The 25,438-nt window shown below is 36.8% G+C and overlaps 1 protein-coding gene across 12 annotated transcripts in view; it reads left to right on the top strand.

Moving 5' to 3' along the window:
• DLG2 (discs large MAGUK scaffold protein 2) overlaps window positions 1-25,438 on the top strand; it is a 986,985-nt gene that overhangs the window by 724,547 nt on the left and 237,000 nt on the right. For 10 of the 12 annotated variants that reach the window (XM_083854321.1, XM_083854316.1, XM_083854320.1 and 7 more), the window contains 2 exons: window positions 343-484; window positions 15,626-15,781. In XM_083854321.1, the coding sequence (XP_083710447.1) occupies window positions 343-484; window positions 15,626-15,781 (298 nt within the window). The remainder of the gene's footprint in view (window positions 1-342; window positions 485-15,625; window positions 15,782-25,438) is intronic. The other 2 variants (XM_083854323.1, XM_083854322.1) reach the window with 1 other exon arrangement.

The raw sequence follows: 25,438 nt of genomic DNA, 5'->3' as shown, positions 1-25,438 counted from the left end.
AGTGAAGGAAATGTTTCCTGTCTCCCAAACAGCAGACCTACCCAGACTCCCTCTTCAGAAACTAAAGATCCTCTTAAAAAGTTAATTCCTTGCAAATAAGCCAGCATTGCTACTATTACTATCACTATTACTGTTATTGTTATTATTATTTTCAGGAAAACTCCAGCTGTTAATTCTTTCTTGTATTTTAACCTCTCTCAAGCTAGGATTATTTGTTGTGATCTTATTTCCAGCATTGAATATGTTCTTGGTATTTAAATAAAAAAAAAAAATAATAATGTTCTTGTGACATCTAATGAAACATGAAAGTTGCTGACTAGAAATGTTCATTTTTACCATCAGCTTATTCTCCACCAATGGAAAATCACATACTCTCTTCTGGAAACAATGGCACTTTAGAGTACAAGGCATCTCTGGCCCCTATCTCACCAGGAAGATACTCACCCATTCCAAAGCACATGCTTGTGGAGGACGACTACACCAGGTCAGATGCTTCTCTTTTTTTGTTGCCTTTTATACAACAATTGTAAAGAATGTAAGTTAAGCATTCAGTGCATCTCAGATAGAGTAGCGCATACTGTACATTTCTATTCAGCCTTTTTTTATTATTTTTTTTTAATAATTCCCAAAGAATTGTGACTACTCTATGGAAGTACAGTAGCAGAATTGTATCTGTGTAGTTAATTTCAAGGTAGAAAGAGACACATAGGAAAATGCTGGGAGGATTCTTTTGTGCCTTGTTTTAGAGGAACACTGAATGTCACTGATGAGACAGTGTGTATTTATCTTTTTGTTTGAAGAGCACTACCATTTACCAAGAAGACAGAAGTTGTTCAGTTTGGAAAATGAGCCCTCATTATAATGTCTAATGCAACAGAAAATGAGATTTTTTTTTTTTTTTTTTTTTTTTTTTTTTTTTTTTTTTTTTTTTTTGTGCTGGGAGGGTGTTCTCATTCTCTAACCTGACTTGCTGTGTCTTACAAGTCAAAGAATCTCATCCACTTACGTATTCATTAGCTTCATAACCCACTAATTTGCATTTCATTTTTCTTGTTGCATGTGATTACTATCTCAAGCAGCTTAACTTGTTGGATCAGACAGATTCTCTCGGGTCCCTGGCGTCTCTGCCGAGGTCCCTGACCTCCCAGGGCACCCAAAGGGATGCCCTGGACTCCAACAGATTCAGAGTAACTAAATCATGATACGGTGTTTAATCAGGACATTCATGTGTGGAAACCACACCTTTCTTCCTTGTCTTGGTTAAAAGAGTTTCTATTTTGTTTTAATTGAGAATGCAAAGCCAAAATTGATTTTCTTCAACTTACGAGACATTCAATTAGGATGGATTTTCTCCAAATGGTTCCAAGAAGTTAGAATTTTAATTAATAGTTAAAACATTAATTTATTTTTGTTTTAAATATGCATCAATGTTTTTTACCTGATCCAATAATGATCTCATAATTTCTCAAATTCCCATGTATAGGGAGAATATCAGTATTCATATATTTGGGTTGCAATGATGAAGGCTTTATCAATAAGCTTGTAGGGCTGAATTGTCTTCTTCTATAATGAGATGTCAGCACCACTATTACTGAGAAAGAGTCAGAGAAGTTTAAAAACAGCAAAAGAATTGCAGCCTTAAAAGTAAATAATAGGTAAGGACATCATGAAGTCACAGAAAGTGAAGGGATTAATTCTAAAAAGGGAGATAAGCTGTCCTGGAAATGAAAAGACCGTTTAAACAGTTAGAAGGTTTGTAAGGTAACAAAGAAGTATTGTTAGTCCGGGTTTTTGTGTTCATGTAGCTGATTTTAACTTTCTAGGTATTTCTGAAAAAAAAAAAAATAAAAAAAAGAAAAAACAGTATAGAAGGGAAGGCAGTGACACTCTTAGCCCAATAGTTTAGCAGATATCCAGTAGAAAGCTTACAAAGAACCATGCAGGTTGTGTATTGAAATTAATTAGGATGTGCTTTTCACCTTTTTTTAAGGAAGAAAGATGCATTCCTATGTTGATATTTTTAGAATGTTTTTAAATAAGTTAGTTGTGCTGATTTCTCCTGAGAGAAAAATGAAATACTGCCAGTCTGTTTCTTGTCTGAGGTATTCACACCAATGTCCATTTTGTATTTGGAGGGAAAAAAATGAATGCCCAGAGAAGCTCCGTTTATTGTGTGAAATACTCCACTCCTGTGTTCTTTTCCCTGTCTGTATTTCCAAATTAATATGTTGCCTAATGAAGATCTGATATTCAAAGTCTTCTTGTGGCATTGGCACTATCAGCAGGATCTGCTGACTCTACAAGCATGACCTTCTGTGACAGGCATGTGTCACCAGCAGAAATAAGGGTGCCAAGTGACAGGAGCAGGCTCTGAATGCCACAGCAAAAATTAGATGGAAATCTCAAATTTCTGTGCCAGTGTTACCTCTGACCTATTGAGAAGGAGGAGGCTATTACGAGCTTCATTTTATCAGTGACAATAGTCAATATGCTACATCAGGAAACAAAAGTAAAAAGAGAAACATAGTCATAAGATAAATGACTCTTCTTGCCACTGCATTTCCTCACTGGACATGCACATCTGAGAGGCACCAAGCAAGAGCCAAAGACCAGTTCTCTTCTCTGACTACAATGACTAAGAAACTCTGACCTTAAAAACCAAACCATTTAACCCTTAAATGCTGTTGAGATTTTTTTTAATGTCCCTGTGTCCAGTTATTGCCTATTGATTCAAGTGAGACTACTGAAATGCAGCAGTTAATTCTTGCAGTCATTGTCACAGCTATAAACTCAGAATAGTGAATGCACTCTTTCTGTTCAATGCCATAGGATTTGCTGATAAGTCTGCCATTAAAATAAGAAGATATTTGGGAAGTCTTTGTTGCTGACAAATTAAGAAAATCTTTTGGGAATTCAATTATCATATTGATAACTGTACTAAAACCTGTAGACGCCTTGATTGCAGCATTTAAAATTAGGTTTTCTCACATAATGTTTTATAATTAAGATGTTTGCCAACTACTGCAGTGCTGTCCATTAAAACTACCTGATTCTTGCTGTAATAGGTTTACAAGGCTAATTTACATTGTGCTCACATAAGGAAATTTATTACCCATGCAGTCTTGCAACACTTCTGGCAGATTTTCATTTGTGCCAGCTACGAATATTTGGAACAGTAACTTCTCCACTTAAAAAAAGCTTTTGCAAATTTGGAATTCTCTGTACAAGTGATTCAAGTGAGGCAGATGACAAGCTTTTCTTTAACTTACTTGTGATAATGACTCTATGAGTAAAGCCTAAGTGGCTGAACATTCAACTCAATTTACTCACTTCGTCCTCCTTTTTGATTTTGTATTTTTTGTTTGTTCATTCCAGTTCTAAGGGGGGTTTTTTGGGTTGTTTTGTTGGGGTTTTTTTGCCTAAATACATATATTTTTCCTAACAAAAATAGGTGTTTCAATTGATAAAAAAATTGTTGGTTTTGGTCTGATATTGAATCTGTGCCTGAAAAAAAAAATCAGTTCATAAAAATTCAGTCTATATAAAAATAGCCTAATCTGAGCACAAGGAAGAGAAAAGTAACAAATCATCTTCAGCCTTAAATTTTAATGAAGCTGAATGTTGTCTCTTAATTACTGAATCTTTTAAAGTTGTGTGTATTATTGCTACAAAATGCTATCAGTGGTGGGCATATTTTATTTGATTTTTCTGGATTTATTTTAAATTCATTTAGAATTAAAACTTTGGCTTCCTGTATTTTTTACAGCAATTATCACATTTTAAATTAAAGTAAATAATACAAGTTCAGGTTAGTAGAATATAGGATCCAAAGCAGATAAAAACTACGTGTCAAATAATTCTATCAGTGCACTTGGCAGTACGTTTCACTGCTTGTTTTAGTTTCTAGTAAGATTAAATTGCTGTGCAGGAAGTGCAGGGGATTCGTTGACTGTGTTCCTGGCCAGCCCCTGATACTGCTAGAGGGGAGAAACAGGGTTTGTGGCAAAGGTGGTGATAAATAACAGCTGGGATCAGAGTGACCAGGAGTTGGCTTAGTTCTTGATTCAAAGGAAGTCTGGAAAGAGAGTCAGCAAGTTATGACTGTTAAGATTTCAGAAGAGCAGACTTAAGCCTTTTTGGAGGGTTGCTTAGCAAAATCTCTTGGGATGCTGCCACAGAAACATAGGGCCCATGAAAGATGGATGGTTTCTAAATAAAACTTATTGAGAACCTAGGAAGGAACCATCTTGTTGAGCAGAAAAGGGGAGAGGGGCTCAGCAGGCCTTTATGGCTGAGCAAAGAGCTTTCTGATGACCTGAAATGCGAGATATAGACAAGCATTGCTTGACTGCTTAGTGACAAAATTGTAAAGCTGATTGATTTGAGCTAAGACTTACCCTCAAGGGTCATAAAGGAAAACAAAAGTGATCCTGCAGATGTGTGCTACTTAAAAAAATGAAGGTAAAATTTGAGGAAGGAAAAAGGTGATAAATAGAAGCCAATCTAGTGACAGATAATATAGAAAAAGCTGAAGTACTCAACAACGTGTTTGCCAGGCACTTAAGGGCCCAGAAGGTAATTGGAATAGTCAGCATAGATTGACTAAAAGCAGTTTGTGTGCTTGTCCAGACTGGTTGACTTTCCTGATGAAATTTTTAACTGCTTGGATGAGGGGAGAGGAGTGGCTGCACTTCACCAGGCAGTGCCACAGCACAGGTGCTGCCTTGAGCAGGAATGCCTCTCTGCTGAGGGAAAACCCAGCTGACTCCAAAGTCATACCTGACCTGTGTCATAACTCCCCCTAATGTGCATCTGGGATCTGCTGTGGGGCACATGGCAATTCCTTTTCTCCACTAGTTGTCATGGGGAGTGGCTGCAAAGGTATTTCTCACACCTCTTCTGTGGGCAGGAAGAGCTGTAACATGGGGAGCACCCTTTAAAATTCTTCCAACAGCCTCTCATCCAAACATGAGGAAGTGTTGGATGAACATGTGCAGCTAATCAGAAAGAAAATATGGTTTGTAATGGTTTGGAAACCTTGTGGTTTCCAAAAGCCCAAAAACCTTTTGGGTTTCTCCTGGATTGTGTGCTGTATTACCTTGCTAGTTAGCCTTCTCCCAGCACGGCTATGCTCGTATGAATGCAATGCTGTTGGTGAGGCTTTGACCCAGTCTCCTACAGCACACTTTGAAAGCTGAGGAAAAGTGGACTAAAAGAAGGCTCTGAGTTAGGAACTGACTTAACCAGTAGACTCAAAGGGTGATGATCATCACTTGGCATGTGCCAAGTGGTCAGTGATGAGCAGAGGAGGTCAGGATACCGAGGGCGTCAGTGAATATCTTCATCAATGACCTAGATCATGACACACGGTGCACCCTCAGCAAATTTCAAGAGGATAATAAATTAAGAGGGAGTGGTTAACATGACAAATGGCAGAGCTGTATTCTAAAGGGCTCTTGATATACTTGAGGACTTGGCTAGCAGAAACCTCATAAAGTTCAGTAAGAAGTCTGCATCTCAGGTGGAAGAGTTGCACACAGTTGTGCAGGCTATGAATTGCAGCTAAAAATGACCTGGATGTTACTGCAGACACCAAGCTGAACATGGACCCAGAAGTGCACTCTCACTACTAGTCAGGTAATTAGCATACCAGGCTATCTTTGGAGAAGCATGACCAGCAGAAAAATCTGATCTTTTCTAAAAGCCTCTGACCACTTCCCATTCTTTGGCTTCAGGAGGGTTGTGGAGAGGGTCCAACATATTCTGAGAGCCCTAAATCCTGTGGAGGTTGGAGGACTGTTGAGGGAGTTGAGGCTTGTTTAGTGTTGTGAAGAGGAGATTAAGGGGCAGTTTAAAGGTACCCTATAAGCACTCAGTAGCAAAGATGATGAAACCAAACTCTTCTGAGTAGAGAAGCACCAATGGCAACAGGCATTGGTTTTGGATTTCCTGATTTCAACTTGAGAAGAAATTAAAACATAGATAAAAAAAGTGCCAGAGTAGTGCTTGCTATGAATGACTGTAAAATATCCACCCTTTGAGATTTTTAAGAATTGGCTAGGTAAAATCTAGTGTTGTCAATAGTCCTGATTCAAGCACAAGATTGAATCAGATAACCTACAGAGGTTATCTAAACAAATTCTATGTGGTAGTAGTAAGAAAAAAATGATATTTTTTGTTTTCATCATTTTGTGGAAAATGTGTTACTAATACAGCAGAGAGAGCTGCTACAATTTTCTCTCTTAACATGTTTCTGCCGTTCTATTTTCAGAAATATTTAAATTATACCCTAAAAATCATGTAGCTTTTAGATACTAATGTCTTTAATAAACAAAACCAGGAAAAGTTCCATAAAAATAAAGAACAACCATCTTGACTTTTTACTTCCTTTTTAGCTTTAGATAACAGTAACATCAAACTTCTGTGCTTCAGCTGATAAAAAATTCACTTGAACATTTAACTCTGGCTAGATATTAAAGATTCATAGATGAAAAAGCTGAGTTATCTGTTTTGCTGTGTAAAGCATGTTTGATTTTTTTCACATGGGTTTCTGCAAAATAGCATTTTCTGGCTGGGGAAGAGGTGCTGGGAATTGGATGGGAGAGAAAAGAGAACCATTAAGTTGAAGTCTCAGGAGATTTTTTTTTTCCCCTGTATTGAAAGTAGCATTCCTCAACTATTTCTGGTTTACTTATGTAAACTTGCTAGTTGAATTGACAGTGTTTTATGGAAACACTTTCAAGTTTCTGTTGACACACAGATTTGACCTTCCAGTATTAAACCATTACAACAAATATTACAGTTTGTGTGTTATAAAATGATCATTAACAGTTTTCTGGTGATAGTTTTAGGAAGAAAAGCCATAGGATAAAAGAACTGCAGCTTCTAACAATGAGTCTTGAAAACTGCTCATTTGGGATCTTTAGAGTTGACTTAGGTCACAAGATATTTCTGCATGTTTCAAAAGTGTCCATTTGTTGGAAGGGCTTAGTTGCATTTCCTGTCAATCTTTGTGAGTTTACACTCACGTTTCATTGGCAAGGTCTTTGGCTGCTTAGGTAGAATTTTCAGATGAATTTTACAGCACATTTAGTGTTGCCATACCTATGATGAGTAAAAGATACATAGAAGCTCACTGATAGAGTTATAGGAACACCTGTAATTGTGTGCTCACAACAATCATTCATTCACCATGCCTAACCCAAACTCAGCACATTTCCTCTACCCTAAAGGGAATATATGTAGTATGTTGGGAAGACTGATGATGCCTTTTATTTATTCCTCTTATTAAATAATTTGTAAATTTGGCAGATAAGATGTTCAAGTTAATATTTTCATGCTTAGCTTTTGCCTGGGGCTGGATTTTTTATCTAGGCAAAGTTTTAATAATTTTTCTTAGCAAAGTTTTAATAATTTTTCTTAAAAAATTAGTGTAAAATATATCTATTGTTGCTTAAGTCATTTTAATTAACCACTATTATTATTAAATTAAATTGCATTTATTTTTAACCAGACCAGTATGGTGATTAAAGGATAGAAGGAGAATTACATGCTTTCGTTCATGTTCTATTCTATTCTATCTTAGAAATTGCTATGCTATTATATTTTAAATATCATTATATTCCATACATAGGTTCAGAGTGTTAAGTTATAGGAGCTGATGAAACAGAATCCAGACTGCATTTATAAAAAGCTAGGTAAAAGCCAACAAATGCAAATCTTTGGGAAAACCGCAGTTCTTTTATCCTCCAAAACGTATTTGATATGTTTTTTGCAGTAGAGGTCTTTCAGATTCTGTACTCACGCTGCAGTATAATAAAGCTTCTCATAATTTTGTCATGCTGACTAGATTATTTTTAAAAGCCTGCATGATTGAGCGCAGCATTAAATGGCCAAAGCTACTTTTCCCCTCTACTTATTTCTTCCATCCCTTTCTGCCACAGAAACATAGTGAGGAGGGATTCTGTTCTGTGCTCTGAATGCCCAGGCCTGTCTATTGAAGAGACTGGAGGAATAGGGGGAGTGAGTTTAGCAAGAGATAAGGGTGTGAATGGGTGTAAAAATAAGGGAGAACTTGTCACTGGTACGTGGGAATGGAAATCACAAGAAGGGAAGACTAGTATTTAATCAGGTAAGAAAACCTGGATTTGGAAAGGGAAGTCAGGGCAAAACAGGACATAACTGAAAAATAGGTGAAGAGGCATGAAGAAGCAGTGGAGTATGACAGCAGTGGAGAAGGGATTTCAGGTTACCCAACCAGCAAATCCCTCAGGGAGTGACACATGAGGTTCGGGATAATCAATAGTTGCACAAATACACTGGCCAAGGAACAGAGATACAGAGCAGGCAGGAAAAGTTGCTGATAAGATGCTGGCAGGATCAAGCTGAGGCCATCTCCCTCTAGAAAAGTGGAGAAGCACCCAGAGTTTCTGGGGTGTGTATGAAGTGGGTGTGATGCCACCAGGCAGTCTGTCATGTTAGTTCCTTGTCTGTCTGTCTGGCGGATGCCAGCCTGCTTCTGTGACTGGTTACTCACTGTCTCTCACAAGTAGGGCTCTCATCTTTGGTTTTTAAGTTGGCGACATATTGGATCCAATATGGTATCCCAGAATAGAATTTCTTCCTAGTCTTCTTAGATTTAGTCTTTGATCAATCTAAGAAATAATGGTTTTTTAAAAAAGTGAGTTAAAAGAAGTCTATTCAAGTTACACATTAAAAGTTCAGTTAAAGAGGAAAAAAAAAAGTTTATCTATATAACCTTAAATTGGACCCTTGGTGAAATATATTCCTTAGATTGAAGCTTGAAATTGTTAATTTGCATATCAACTCTTTTTTTTGTAATTATTACAAAAATTTAATCTTAAACTAATTGTTAAACTTTACAGATGCATAATTGTCTGCCTAGAGTAAGGTTTCATTTTGTTATCCAAATTTTTTTAAAATATAATAAATCTTGTCTTGGGAGAATAATTTATGTTAAAGTAAAAGTTTAGTCATTATCAAGTCACAGATAATCTCTTATTCCTGAGTTATCCTTGCATATTTAAATAGGCCTGTCAAAGATCCCCAAGTAATAGAATTTGACTGTTTCTAATACAATCACTGGCAGCTACTTAGTACTTAACACTTACAAAAAAACTAATCAAATCTTGGAATATGCTTTAGTGCTTTTATATAGATTTTTGAAATGAGATAGTAGGATTGGCAGTGATAACACACAGAGAAATGGTAAGTAGCCTTCAATAATGCACAGAGGAAAGGATAACCTGAAGTACATACGAAATATAGCATGGACATGAACCCTTCACGCAGCTCTTGCCTCTTGAGAAAGACACCTTGGGGTGACTGTGGTTAGTTCTGTGACATTGTCAGCTCAGTACTCAGGAGCAATCAAGAAGGCAATTAAGAATGAAAATAGGATCTGATAGGAAAGGGCAAGAGTGCAAAATATAATGGTTTTCTTTGTGAATCTGTGGTGCATCCAAGTCTTGAATCCTACATGGAGACAACCAAAAAAAAAAACCTCAGAAGAGGGTGACAAGAGATGAGCATGGTTTTCAGGGAGAGATTAATAACAAATAATTCCAATATGGAAAAAAGGTGTCAGAGAGAGACAGAACAGATACCTGTAAAGGTACCCATGCTACAGAGAAGGCAACAGGCAAAGACTATTACCACTTTTTTTACAACTCAGATACAGGGAGTTTACAATGCATTGCCAAATATAAAATATGGCAAATAGAAGGTTTTTTAAATGTTACCAGTGTGCAGCCAAGTAACAGGCTTAGAGTACACAAAGGCAGAGCTTTCTGGGCATGTCATGATCAGTTTGTGGGGCTCAGTGCCACAGGGGGTTGTGAAGCCTAAGAATATAAAATTATTTAAATATGGATGAGAATAACTGCTGATTCATGATGGACAGGCCTACTGACTACAGTCTTCTTGGATTTAATTTATGGTCTATGTGGTCAGTGCTGATTTTCAGCAGCTAAGTAGGTAAGGGCTGTTCTTTGCTGGTCCCTGTTTCCTAAACTGCCACTGTGGGGGACTTGGGCCTTTGGTCTGACAGTCTCTCCATTCCTGTGGGAAACAGCCTTTTTTTTCCATTCCTGCAACAGAAAATCATTACTGATTTTTTTTTTTTCTTCTTTTTTTTTTTTTTTTTTTTTTTTAATTTTTTTTTTCAAATTAAGCAGTCATTTCAGTTCCTAATTCCTAATGTTAAAAATAATGAGTGTAGAATTGAGTGTAGAATATTAAAAGTTCTAAATTATACTTACGCCTTCCTGTAGGCCGTTTCGTTTGAAAACTCGATTAAAATGTTAAAATAGTATTGTTAAGAGGAACAAGGCAATCCTTAATCTTCATGACTGTGCTAAAAAGCACTTGTTTTGCAGTTAAAAAAAAACCTTTAAGGCATATGAAAGCAGCCGTTAATAACGGAAAAGCTGAGAAATTATTAACTTTAGGGTTTGCAAAAAGAACTAAGGTACTGCACTTCAGGTATTTTCCTCCAGCTCTTCACACTCCTCCTCTGTCTTTCATTTAGTTGAAATAAACATGTCATATGAGTCATTTGGTCTCATTTAAATTGCCAGGGCACAACATATAATAAAATCAACGATATGTTCTAATTACCCTATTGAACAATAAGATATGTGGTTCTCCAAGAAGGTTATATGAATAAGAAGCTCAGTCAAAGGACATATATATAAAAAATCACTGGTTATTAGAAGTGGAAGATTTTATTTGCATTAAATTGCCATTAATTTTTGGTTTAATAGTGAAATACTTCTTTAAAAGTTCTTTGTCTACTTCCCAGCAACATTATATTAGCAAAACTAACTTGTTAGATGTCTTTACGGAATTTGGATACAATTAAAAATTGCTGTTCAAAAAAAGAGAAAAGAAAAGAAAAAGTTGTAAACTTGTAGCATTGGGAGATTTCTTTGCTCTCTGATTGAATATATTTTCTCTCAGATTGTTTCCTGGCTATAGCTGTGCATGCTTAATATGCTGTGAGAGCTGAGCTGGTTTCTTTCCATATCATAAAAGGTTTCAAAATGTTTTAAAACTTGAACCTGTTAACATTTAATGCGCTGTGTGTTGACAACCAATCCCTACCAAACAGGATTCTGCAATAAAAGGAAAAAACATAATTTTAAATTGAGGACCCTGCATGAGGCCAAGGAGAGAATGGTTTTTAAAAATGCCATTTTTTTATAACTTCTGTTCCACAATTCAGTCAGCCTGAAACAACAAAACAATGATGATCTAAACAAGGAATAATAAAGACTGCAAACAACAAGGAAGATTGGCTTTACACAATCTGTTATGAAATAAATAAAACCAGTGTTAGATCAATTTTCTACCTCCCACTGTTACTGTTATCTTTTCCACCGATTAGTTCTATCTGTCTGTGAGAATTGTGCCTCACTGCTGTTATGTCTGTACTGAATAACAATTCCAGCTTTCAGTTTTTTTATTTTCTTGCTGGAAGAGTGACTCTCTGCTGCTCATGTTACCATTTAAAAGCTTACCTTTGGTGCTAAGTGACTTGATTCTCTGTCCTGTGAGTTGAACTGTCTACTGAGGCATGTTCAAGCCATGCAATGCTGCTACTTACATTAGCTACTTACATTTTCTGTTGCCTTCCCTTTACTGTTGTGTGCTTTATTCTCAGACTAATGTAGTTGTTCCTGTCCATCCAGACCTAGCAGTTGCTGCTCTTATTTGTCACAAAGCTTTGTTTTTAGCTAACTGATAAAGACAGAGAACCGTGATGCCTGTTTATCACTAAATAAACAGTTTAAAGGCAGAAGGGGAGCATATCTGACTAAGTTACAGTATTTTTCAGAGTAGATCCACATTACATAATTACTCTTTAAAAGAGATATTGCAATTATCAAAGATATATACAGTAACATTCAAACATTTGGCATTTTGAGGGGATTTTTTATGCATGGGTATTAACAAAAATGAAGATAACGGACAGAAGAAATTCCATAATACAGTTCTTTGTTCTTCCTCAAAAATAGTTTCAAAAACTGCTTAGCATTTATTTTTAAATTAAACCTCTGAAGCTATACCTGCTGTATCTGAAAGAGATATAATAGCACATAAACTGCAATTAATTAGTCTTTAATCTATATCCAGCCTTTACACGTTTCTTAAAGCATGCTAAATGGCTTGCTGCATGTTTTTAAATTCATTTGAAGAATTAGTGCATCATAAAGTAAGGCCTCAATGTTTATGTTCAGTCTGACTCTTAATTATTATTGCAAGAAAAGATGAGGTGACCTTGGCTATATTTTTTTCATAATGGCACATTACAAATCTTTCTAAATAGCATTCTCATTATCACATGCTTTGAGAGAGGACAATCTGTCTCTGTCATAGCACTGGAGAAGATGTGCAAGACAGGATTTATCAGGTGGGCTGGTCCCTTTGGAAAAAAAGTTCTTTCTTCTTTCTGTGAGGAGAAATATAAATTACATGAGAAAATGCTGCATTAGAACAATTATTTAATAAAGCTGGGTGGTCTTCATAATCTTCTTTTTTTAAAATAGGGTATTGTTTTCTTCCAGTAGGTGGCTACTATTGTAGTTAAGTACTCGTTTTCCATGGAGAAGGTGAAGAATGAGGAGACAGGCTCTTGCAGCAAGTATCTCAAATTACTTTTTGTGATTAATGGCCTACATGGAACACAGTTTGTATTAGCAGGACAGTGATCTGCCCCATATCATTTTAATCATTCCTATATTTTATTGCTTTTTTTTATCCCAAGTTTCAAATATTTTTACACTACTTAATTTGTATTTACTGCACCAAATTGAGAGAGAAGATAAGATTATGCTTATCCTGGACATTGGATGTTATGTACTGCTTTTTTTTCAAATTCTTGTTTTTCTGTGGCAATAAAACATACAGTCAGAGCCCAACTATGCAGCTGGTAATTGTTAGACTGTGCATCTGAATAGGATAGAGGCATCTAAAGGACCAGTGCAGTCCATGCTCTCAGTGACCTTGAAGGAGGTGACATCTGATGGGAAGTAGGTGGCATTGGTGGTAACCATTTCATAGGCTTTACATGAAGTACACTCATAACTGGAATTAGCTGATATCCTAAATCATCTTCTAACCAAAGAGTCCAGGTTTTAAAAGGATAAGAAGGATAAATTCTTTTTCTTAACGTTAAGACCTCTCTCTGCAGCTCAGATACAGAGGGTATGATGTTAACCAAGTCACAATATCACTTTTATAATATCAGTGATTACAGGACTTTATACTCAGACTTGTTCCACTTTCCTGTTATCTTACCACCCAGGAAGAATGAATGGAGTAAAAAAGGTTTCTAAAATGTTATAACACACGTTAACATTTGCTAAATGTTTTAAAATTTACTGGGCCTCCTAAGACAATTTGTTAGGACTCTCTGTTTAGACTTGAAGGACTAATTTGTTGTCAATATCTAGGTAGATGTTGAATGTTTACCTTCATTTTGCTTTTGGACACAGCTTGTAACTGTCAATTAACAAAGAAATTCCTCATATCCACCCATCTCTGTGGCATCATTTGTGTCTCAGCATGAGTTTGGATGGTCACTGACTGATGACTCAGTGTAGTTTGAGCATTCACAATGTATCCAAGGGGTAGAAACACTCTCATGTCATCTACAACTCAGAGAAGAAAATCAACTTGAGTATAGGATACTAACAATTTTTTTATGGACTGGTTAGTGTTTTAAGCTATGGAGGAATCTACAGTTTTTATTCATCTTCCTGCGCTGGGGCAATACTTCTTCAATTTTCTTAGTAGGTATCATTTATATTTGATATTTATACTTGTTCTTTCATGTATTGCCTAAAAGCAGAAGTTGTTTCTAAAGGAATAAAAGTCAGTATTGGAAAAAAGTGAAATTGAATCGTTTTTATCAGCAGTTTTTTTACTGAAAGCAACAATTGGTTTAGTAAATAAATTATTAAATCCACCCCTCTGAAACAAGTGAAATGTACTGATAGAAAATGATTGCTACCTTAAACATTTTTAAAGAGATTTTACTAAGGACTTGACACAATGCTTTATAACCAAATGAGTGACAGCTTTGCTATTTTGCTATTTGGTAATCTTAAATTGCCCATTTTTTAACTGTAAAGTTTTCCCTGGGAAATTCAGGCACAGAGAGTTCTCAAATCATATGGCAGATTGCTATGAATAATGTTATTAGCGTTGAGTGAGACCAATTTTTAAGTAAAGTAGCAACTCCTTTTCCCCCAAAGGACAAACCCAGAAGCTAACAAAGGAAATTAGGTTCTCTATATCTGCCAGCACATCCACGACTGTAATAAATTCTGGTACCTGTGAAAGTCACAGCAAAACCCACACCCATGTGAGGCATAGTGCAGCCAGAAGAACAAAAAAAGTTCATTAACTTCTTGGCCTCTTGATATTTTCAGGCTTCTGAAATAAAGATTTCCATCTAGCTAATCTTGTATGACAGTGATGAAAGGCAGTGGCATACCCTGGATCTTCTGGCAGAAGCGTGGATATGATAGCAAATTGACCCTTGGCACTCTTTAGAGCAGAAATGTCAGGAAACAATGAGTCAAGTTTCACAGTGCCAGAGGGCCCCAAGGTATGTCCTGGGGCCAAGGCAGGGAAGTAACAAGGTGGGAGATGTACTGTATGTGTGGTGTGGGTTTGTTTTGCAAACTGCTCCCTGTTCATCTCCCGCGGATCCCCAGCTGGTTGGTACTAAAAGCTGCATTCCCTTCTCCTCTCTCCCAGACGGTTCCTGAGAGGGCTCTGGTAAGTATTGCCTGCCCTGGGCAGGTGGCTCTAGGCAGCAGGAGAGAAATTTTAGTTTTAAGATCTCACTCTTTGTATCTGGCTTCACAGGCTACTGTTTGCTACTTGGAGCAGCATTGCAAGTGTGATTGCATTGGCAATGAGGTTAACTATTTCAGATGTGGTCTGCATAATCAGACTTCGAAGGCTGAATCTGGAAAGAGTGCAAAGAGCTCTTGAAACAACGAATTGCCTGCCAATGAGATGAATTGCTCACACAGTTTCTTACCATCAGTGTTATTCTAGGATATGGGTCAATTTGACAGCAGCTCTACTTGCAAAGTCCCAGCTCACTGGGACAGGAGTATGTTGTATTCACAAGTAATATGTGCTTTATCTATATTATAAATTAATGGGTAAAAAATACTTCTTTTTCAGGTAACAAACATATTTTATTTTATTCTATGCTGTACTCAAGATCACAGAAAGATATGTAGATGTTAGATTTAAAAAAAAGAAAGAAAGACTGTGGGGGAAAATGCCTCACTTTCTCAACCTGAGAGATAAGATATTCCCTTTCAGTGCCACGCTTCTCATAGGGCAGTTTTATGGTCCACTTTTATTGTGTATATTTTTATATGCAGCTACTTGAATGCCATACTACTGTTATCAAATGCTAACAATTCCTTTAACAGCACACTTTACTTATTGGAAAAACCCCACTGAGAAGGTCTTGACAGATTTGCTATGCATGCTTTTAAAATGATTGCTGTGTTTTCTCTGTATTCTCAGCAACTAATATGCACCTGACATTTTACTCTTGTCTCTGTATCACCAGGCCTCCTGAACCTGTTTACAGCACTGTGAACAAACTGTGTGATAAACCACCTTCTCCTAGGCACTATTCCCCTGTCGAGTGTGACAAAAGCTTCCTTCTTTCAGCTCCCTACCCCCACTACCACGTAGGCCTGCTCCCTGACTCTGAGATCACCAGGTACTGCATGCGCTTCTTCCTCACCTCCTTTGTTAGAGTGCATGAACATCACTGGATTTATCTCATAGTTTGCATCTTCACCATAGATCTTCTTTTTTCTACAGCTTGTGCTTATTTTTTAACCATGCTTTCACATCTGCACCACTGGAAGATACATGCTACCTTGGTATATGATTTTGGTCATCCAAAATCCAGTGATGAACACAGGCAATGTTTTGGTCCATTGGAATGGTGCTCTAAAATAGGTTACATAATATGTACCACATTTTGCAACTGAATTCGGTGTTTGTTTCCCTTTGAGTATGGAAAGTGACCAAGACTTCACTGAAAGCTGTAGTAATTTGTTTTGATTCTGTCACTTTATTCCTTTGTTGTGCATACTTAGTTCACTGAGCATCTTTAGGTTTATAGGACAGCTGCCTAAGCCATTCAGAAGAAATAGAGCAAAAAATAATCGTCTCCCTCACCAAATCATGGTTAAGAATGCATCTAAAATTTAGCATTCCATAGGCTAGCTGTGCTCTGACAGGACAGTTAGGAAAGCCTAAAATGATGAACATTTCCATAACTGAAATAATGGAAGATCTTTCTGTAAAATATTTTCAGTGATTGCCTCCTGATAAATATTTAATGAAGTAAAGCAGACTATCCAAAACTGTATGCTAGTATAAACCAGCTATTCTTCTATAGACTACAAGGATAGTAGTAAATGATTTGCAAATAATGTTTGGGAGATAGAGGAAGAGTTAGACACAATTTTTCTAGAGTGCTTCCTTTGTTAGGAAAAATTCTATCATCTTTTATATAGAATAGAAGAAAAATAATTATGTTCGAAACTTTGATCATAGACATTTTCTACAGAAAAAAATTTTCAAAACAAAGAGTAATGTGGGAAGAGAAGAGCAGAAGTCTGTAAGCGAAAAATAAAATGGTAAATTAATGTAAGATACAATAACAGGAAAGAAACCCCAGGGATTAGAAAGACAGCTGTGAAAGGCTTTGCAATGCTATGAAATAGAAAGCTCCATTAAAAAAGCAAAAAAGACAAATACTAGCAAAGAATGTTGCAAATGTGGCAAAATCATGCAGAAGATGTCAGTTTATTCGAATGAAAACAATGTAGTTTCTGGAATTTGTAAAAAGATGCTTAATCAAAGTGGTAAAAATGATTAGTCAAGGTGTTCAGCCCAGTCCAAGTTTAAGTGAAACACTTTGATTAGTACAGTGTTTTCTAAGGTTGCAGATATCTGCACAAGGATGCCACGCACTAACAGAGCTACCCACAATATTTTAATTTCTCTGCTAATGTTGCCTTAAATTGCATAAGTGAGCTAAAAGTAGTAAAAATCCTCTGGTTCTTTAGGTAAAATATAAATATGAGTAATTTATTTGTGTATGGCAGAGCTTCTGAGGTTTCAGAATGAGACAATGGAAGATTTCATTATAGAAAGGCTCATATAATGGTCCCCTTAGAAAAAAAGGTTCCAGCTTGAACTAGAAAGTTGAGTGAGTGGGTTCTAGGGGATGTTGGAGTTGTGTTCCTTGCTAACCACAGAGAGAGGTAATTCACTGCTAAATGATTGATCTCTGTAGACATGACTTCTATGGAGAGAGGTTCAGGGAAAAGATTATGTTAAGACTGTTCCTCTAACCATATACTTAGAAGTCAATAACCAGTAGAGCTCTGGAGGGCTCATAAAACTAGGCTATCTTGGCACTTGAATGTATAATTCTGTACGTTCTTTTGCTTCATGATTGATTGATTGAATACTTGGTCATCAGATAGTTCCAAGCCTGACATCAGGACTTGGAAAGCTGGGTACTATTCTGCTGAGTGTGAGTTAACAATTCTCTTTAAGAACAAGGTTTCATTTATCTTCATTCTCTTTGATATAATATTGAGCTCTAGTCCTTGTATATTTAATCAGTTTGTTTGAATCAACAGTCCAACAAAAACTGCAAAAAGAACATAAAATATGAGAAAAGACACAACTCATGGTTAAATGGTCTGTGCTATAGTCTGCTACATGCTGTTGCAGAGGCAACTGATTACTATAATTTGTACTTCCTTCACACTGTGAAATAACATTCAGATGGAAAATATGACAGTTTTCCATGTTCTCAGTACTGTCATCTTTTCCACAGGACTCTGAATAGTTGAGTGTGGAGGAAGGCATTTGAAATAATATTTCAGCAAATGCCTTTGGTGAGGAAAGTGACAGCTTTACAACAGATCATGATTCAATTTCCAAATGGACTCAGTATTCACAGTTGGAGAACAGATTTTAGGAAAGTACTAATCTCGTTTTTATCCTAATGCAAGTGGCTGTTCTTGCAAGAGTATTTAGTATACACAGCCCTAAATGCAATTTCCCACAGGCAATGTGTTTCAGGGTTGAATCATGTTGAAAATTCTGAAGAATTAATCCAGTAAAAGATCCTGGTTTAAATCCATGGCTGTGATACCACCATCTCTGTAGGAAGTTATACTAAAAAAAAAAAAATCTTCACAAAAAAATCTTCCAAATACTTCCAAATCTTCCAAATATTAAAAAGAAAATACTTCCAAATACTGACTGGGTGTTTTGAAAGGTCCCCTTTCTCACCTGACTTTCTCAAAGCTCTTTTCCTTGACATTAAACACTTCAATGAGCTCCAGTCAGAAATAAAAATGTATCTCATTTTCTTCATGCAGACTTCCTAGAAAGAGTTCTGCATCAGCATTTGTGGGCCTCAAGTTTGGGGAGGAAACGGCAGGGATTATTTACTTGTTTTAGTAATTACAGTTATTGTTGTATCTCAGTGCTCCAATATTGGGAATCTGCTGTTGATCCACAAGAAATTCAGTTTGACAAATGACTCTTCCAGAGGAAGAGGAACATGATGCCATATTCTCCCAACTGAAATGTTTGTAAGCTGGCCAACGCCTTTCAAATTGCTGCTGCAGATAATTTGTCAGCTGCTCCTCAGATGATTGTTTTGTCAAGGCTCATTAACTTAATAGGCAGAGAATTCATAGGGCAAAGCTTTATTTGTCTATAAAAAATTCAAGTTTATAACCCTTGCTTTTATGGTGGCCTCTCAACTCCTGGGAGATTTGGAGGTCTAGAAAAATATGCTTCTATTTTAAGATAAGTATAATTAGTTTTTTGATTGAGTAATCGGTTCATATGAATTGATACTAAGAGGGCTATGTCAATGTGTGACAGTTGAAAATCTGTACCATTGAAGGCGGGAGTAGAGAGAGAATTTTGAAGTAGTAAGTTTTCCTTTGAGAGCACCATGTGGGAATGGATGTGGAGTATTCATGTCATTATTGACTATTATGTCTACAAATAGAAGATTATTGGCAGTGAAAGGAAATCACAGCTCATGGATGAAACCCTCTTTCTACAAAGATGAGACTTTATTTCAACACTATGTAGCACAAAATATTCCCAGGCTTTGCACTGAGAACACTGAGAACTTCATTGCATTCACCTCTACAAAGACACACTTGAAAAATGCTTTGGTTTTCCCAGAATTCACTTCCTTGTTTTCACTGAAATATTTCTGGCCCTCTGGTTACCAGTATACTTTTTGGTTAAGAGCTGCCCTGAAATTGTTGGATTTTTTATTTTTTGTTTTTACTCTATAGATATTTGCTTTTTTATATAAGTTTTGAACCTTGTGATTGATTTTTTTTTTTTTTTGAGTGCATGTAGGGAAGGAACTAATGGTTGGATTTCACTTAAAGATATTTGATGAATCAGATTAATGACAGCAGTGTTTAGAACCAGCTCTACTTTCTTTGAGATGGGGATTAGGGAGAGAAGATAACATTGGCATGAGGCTCTAGAGCAGAGTCTTGAAGAGAGCAGCATGGCATTTGCATTGGTATTCAAGGGAAGCTGAGCATTGTGTAACTGTTAAGAGCCACAGGAATACAAGTGTGCTGAAACGAATGCAGGCATATGGGTAAGGACACTGCAGCATCCAAAATCTTGATGTGTGCTGCTGTTTCCAGTGGGTGGCTGAGTCCCCACAGCCTTCCTGTCAGCACAGAAGGGTCACTACACTCCTGTGGTCTCTGCAGCCAGCCTGGTGTATGTCTGCCCTAAGCGCTGCTGGCTGCGTAGTTTTAGTGATCCCTGGGAACCCTCCACAGGCCATGAAGGCCACTGAGGAGATGCTGATCACTTTTCACAGACCCTGTGAGGAAGTTAAGGTAGCTGCAGTCAAAGATGTGAATGATGAGTCTCTGAGGAAGTCGCTCTCTCATTATTAATGTCTGCACTGCCTTTTCCTTCCCAGTGACCTGCTGGGAGTGAGCTTATTGTCAAAGTGATGCATATAACTGTACTTGTGTGTGGCTGCCTTCCAGGAAGGCTCTTGTCTTCTTTATTGAAATTCACACTGTATAGGAGTACTCAAAGTCCCCTGTTCAATCCCATCTGTTTAATACGGGAATTACATCTTCCAAAACACATCTCACTGAAATTTTGTGTTTCTTGAAACGCCTGGCAACCTGAAAATGGGCCCTATCAAACAAGTAGTAAAATAGCAATGCTATTATGAAATTGAGTCTTTAATCTGGCCCACATAAACACAACCACCTTTCTTGAATTCAAAAATAACTTCTAAAAAATAACCTCTACTCTTGAGTTCTCTTTCTTTGCCTTTTTTCTTCTTTTTTTTTTTTTTTTTTTTTTTTAATTTCAAATAGTAATTACAAAATGAGAAAATAGTCTGTTTGGGTCAAATGAATGTAAATACTCAAATATTTAAAACAGGAATTGAAGCAGATTTGTGCTTCTTATTTTAACACCTTCAAATCAGCTTCTGAACTGATCTGCATTTTACACAATCCAACAACAGACAGCAAGCTTATATATAACGAAGTACTACTATTACTAAAAAACATTGCTTAAAGACAGTGGGGGGGACACTGTCTTTAATTCTTTCTGTGGATTTTTAAACATAAAATAGGCCATTTTTATGCCTGAGGTTCAGTTTATTCAATGTCAATGAAAACAAAGTAACCTTATAGTCACAAAAAAACCCCCATCTTCTGAAAAATATAAGATACACTGGTTAAAATAATTCTTAGTGAAGTAGCTCCCTAAAATCATAAAGTGGCATTTTAAAAAGTGAATACTGTGGGGGGTTGTTAAAAGAAGTGATTTTTAAGGGATACTTATACACAAATTTAGGCATTCAGAGGCACAGAGCACATAGCAACCATAGCAATTTGAGATTAAACTGGTCATCACAAGGGTTGGCTTGAGTGCTGATGTTCATACTGTTGGGAATTGAAGCATCTTGTTGTTGATTTCAATCACCTATGTGAGTGCTGTAGCCTTCACTCTCTGAACAACATCTTTAGCAATTCAAGCACTTCTTAAACTCCTAGACCTCTCTGAAAACAAGCCTGGAGACCTTGACTCACTGGCAGGAGCACACATCACAGTGGCTGGCAGGATGCAGCCCAGGTGCATACAACTACATGCACGTTATGCTTGACAGGGTTGTGCTGCTTCTGAAAACACCTTCAGGTCTGTAATATTTTATAGTTATAAGGCAAAAACACAATCGGCATAATCTGTATTGAATAACTGTCTGCAACTTAAATGCAGTGTTCAATGTAGATTGTCCCTGCTTATGAATCAGCCTCCTGAGGCCTTTAAATTATTTAAGGATCTTTCAGAAATGATAGAAGTTAATTGTGCATTTTCTTTATCACTTTCAATTATCAAATTAGAAAGTCTTGACTGGAACAGTCTCATACAATTTCTGTTTAATCCTGGCTGAAGTGTTCTCTTGAAGTACATGATCCAGTCATATAACTGTTAGGGTTAATGAAAGAAAAATGATTCTGCCTTTCAATCTCAGCTCTCATGCTATTTCGCGTGCATGAATCTCTGACCCTAATAAGCACAAACATTCCTATAAACTCAATTGTGTGCTTTCATTTTTTTAATGAGGAGTCCTCTATTTTGGATGCTATTAATTAAAATTGCTAGAAACATGCAACTTCAAAAACTCAGAGAGATGCTTGCAGGAGAATCTTAACCTGTAATGGCATAAAACCTCTACAGTTCAACTGTTTAATTATGTAAAGTTGCAGAAGTCTTCCTGGTTAATATGCGGTGCTTCAGGTTAGAGCTGCTGGATTTTATTTGCAGTTGTGCTGCTGACTAATTTTCTTCAGTTGAGCAAGTCACTTAATTCTATTTGCTTTGCTTTGTCAGTAAAATAATCTTCTCAGTTATATTAAGAACAATAACGACTAACATTAAACAGACTAGAATAAAATTTTAAAAAGAGAAAAATTAAGGGATTTGTTCTGCACTGTCATTTGGGAAATGTTTCGTATTTTTTTAATATGGTTTGATTTTCAGAGATAATGTGCTTTCTTGTGCTACAGATCTCCTTTTGTTCACAGTCTGCTTCCATGAAAATTAAACTGTATATTCTTGGCTCATAAAATGGACAGAAATATTAATTCAGTTCAGTTAAGTAGCAGTATTTTCTTTAATCTATTTTTACGGAAAAAAAAAAAAAACAGTTCTCAGTAATAAAACATCTTTAAATCACTAGTATTAAAATTTTCCTGCTGTTTTGATTACAAGCAGAGCTACAGAGAGACATCTGTGACAAAGGAAATATGTCTCCTGCCTGTCAGCAATTTCTGAGTCTCAGTCTCTAAGTCAGTCACAGAAAATGTTTCCAAAGTATCAAAAGTCAGTCTCTATGTGATTTTTCTGGTTTAATGGTGAAGACTGGAGACTAGACAAGTATCAGGCAATTTTTAATGAGTTTTTGCCTAAGGATTTTGTCCAGGGCATTCAGTCACCAGGCATGGGGAGCTTGTGGTGGACCATGACCCTCCAAATGGGATCTGTGCCTGATCTCTGCCTCAGAGGCTGCCATTCACCACTGACACTGGCTACAGCACTCACTGCCTAAATACAAGTCAGGAGTGATGGTTCTGACTAGCCCGTGAAAATCCAGTCACTTCCTAACCAACTTCACATAACAACTTTCTTGTTTGAAGTGGTCATTTCTGTGAGATATGTTATTGTTTTCAGTATAGGTAAGCAGCCTCTCAAACCTCTTGTTCTGCTCTCTGAAAATCACCTTGAAACAGTCCTTCCAAAATGACAGAGTACTAAACTTCCAAATGTTCAAATTCTTCTCAGTGTTGGGAGAAATTTAAACCCGTGTATTGGTTCCCTGTCTGGTTCAAGTATATTCAGAATAAATGACAAAAATTTATCAGCAAGTGTCACTCTGCTAAGGAGTGTTGCAGTAACAAGCTGCTGGAGCCATTCACTCATTCAAACTTTGTCCACAGTGACAATTATTACCTGACAACTGTCTAAAGACCACTGTGAGAAATGGGTTTGGAGATTTCAGTTTCATTCCTGTGGACAAGTTTCCACATCATAAAAATCATCACTCCATCTGTCACAGTAATTGCTGGAGTCTTAGCTCATCAGAGAAACCAAGAATAAATTTAACCTGGAGAACGAATTACTCTTTTTACTCCATGAGAGAGTTCTTTGAGCTTAGAAATTAAATTTTGCTATGGAGGCTGGGTAAATAAAGCTATGCCGTGGCTCCCTGTGCTGTGCCTGTTGGGAGGAGAATAGTTTCCAGGGTTGTAACTGGACAGAAAAGAGCAAGAAAGCTTTCTGGTCAGAGCAAAGAGCTGGAGACTGAGAATTTTTTCTGCGCCACTGACAGGTTGTATGACCTTGAAAAATTAAAATTTTCTTTCAATTTTGTCCGATTACAAAATGAGTGGCACGTGTCTAGAGACACCTCCAGCAGCCCTTGGTGTTAAAAGATATTTCCAGCAGGTGGAGGCATGCAAGATTTTTTGGACTGCATAGAAAAGGAGGGATCGTTGGTATTAAATAGAGTGAAAGAAGGCGTTGTGGAAAATGGGCGGGACCTCTCGTTACAGCAGTTTAGTTTGTCAGGGAAATGGGAGAGAATTAGAACTGTAATAATGACCCTTCCCTCAGCCTTGCACTTGTTTTGCACTACACTTATCCCATAAGTATTGGGGAATAATGTAGTGCTGATTCAGGCCCCCAGCTTGTGTTGTATTTACTTAGCACTGTTTATTTTTTGTTGAAATAAGCTCTATATGAAGATACTTCCAAATATGTCCAGTTCTGATCTTTTTGCCAAGTCAAATAAGGTCTGATTTTACCCCAGGATATATTTAAAAACATGTTTGTGATGCAAAAATCAGGAGGAAGCAGTCTCTGAGTCTGTGCTAGGCCAATGATACTGCAAGCCTGTTGGAGGACACTGTTGTGGGAGGCGTTGCAAAACTGAACGAGTCATTTAAATTGGATCCTCCTCTCTTGTAATTGGCGATTTCACTTTACATCTTCAGTCCAAAAAGTATAAAATACTAATTAATGGAATAGCCAGAAACATAAAAATGCTAACTTTAAGACAACTCCAGATGTGATGGGATCCACATCCTGAGTCTACGCTAAAATTTCTATTCGATTTTGTTTTCCTTTTCTATTTTTTTTCCCACTATCACAACATACAACTACCTTTATGTGTCTATAATGATAATAATTATTTCCCATTACAAAGGGAAAATTGATTTTAGTAACCAAAGGTTGAAACACTAAGGTCACATTTTCTGGCATTTCGTTGTTCTTAAAAGGCCATGAAACCATCTTTAAGAGAAATGTGATGAAATCTATTGTGTATTTCTCATATCACTGCAGAAATAGTTATTGATCAGCACTCATTACATTTCCTGTTTCAAAAAAAGCTTTTGTTGCTCTTTGAAAATACTGACTATATAGCTGGAACCCTCTGCAGAGACTTCAGAGTGATACAAGTAATGAAAACTGTAACACTCAAAACCTTAAGGTGCTTGTATAAATTTGAGCTGGACTGAAAGTCTCAACATAACTTTGCGGAGTTGTTGTATGTTGTTCCCTGGTTCTGTTGTTCCCTGTCTGACAACACAAATACTACAAAGGAGTGTATCAAAATGGGGAAAACAGCAGAGAAGAAAACAAAGAATTGTGAAAAAATAATCTCCCCTTTACCTACATAGTACATTTATTTACATATGCTACAGTTAGCAAGTTGTTTTTAAATGCCATCTGAATAAATACCATCCTTATTTTAGGTTAAACTTTCATTTTGGTATGGAGAGGATTGCTGAACTTATTTTCTTACTGTTTTCAATCCATTTTGACTTAAATAAATCTATATCTGTGAGAGAATTGACTGTCATAAAATGAAAGATGGGCTTTCAGATAACTCATGAGCTAAAGTCCAACTGACTACTAGTACGATGCAAATTTGGAAGTACCTAAATTACATTCAAAAAGTGAATTTCGAGCCAATGAAATACAGGACAAAGATCTATAGGCAAGAATCTGTGTTTAAATTCCTTGGTTAGGCATGCACTTGCCTTGCAAACCATGACAATTTCGCTCCATATCAGTTTGGTTATTGAATTTTCCTTCTCTTCACCCTTCAAACAGGAGCCTGAGCATGTACTTGCTAGAGCCCTTTACCAGTCTCCTTATCTTCCTAATTAAAGCTATTTCACTCCAGTTCATTCATCTCAGTATTTTCTCACTTTCCTTTTTGGTATGAGAAACAGTAGCTCAGCCGCTCACAAAG

This window comes from Zosterops lateralis, assembly GCF_965231275.1.
Source record: "Zosterops lateralis genome assembly, chromosome: 2".
Taxonomy (NCBI): domain Eukaryota; kingdom Metazoa; phylum Chordata; class Aves; order Passeriformes; family Zosteropidae; genus Zosterops; species Zosterops lateralis.
The sequence above is the reverse complement of the archived record's forward strand: the minus strand, read 5'-3'. Positions and strand labels throughout refer to the sequence as shown.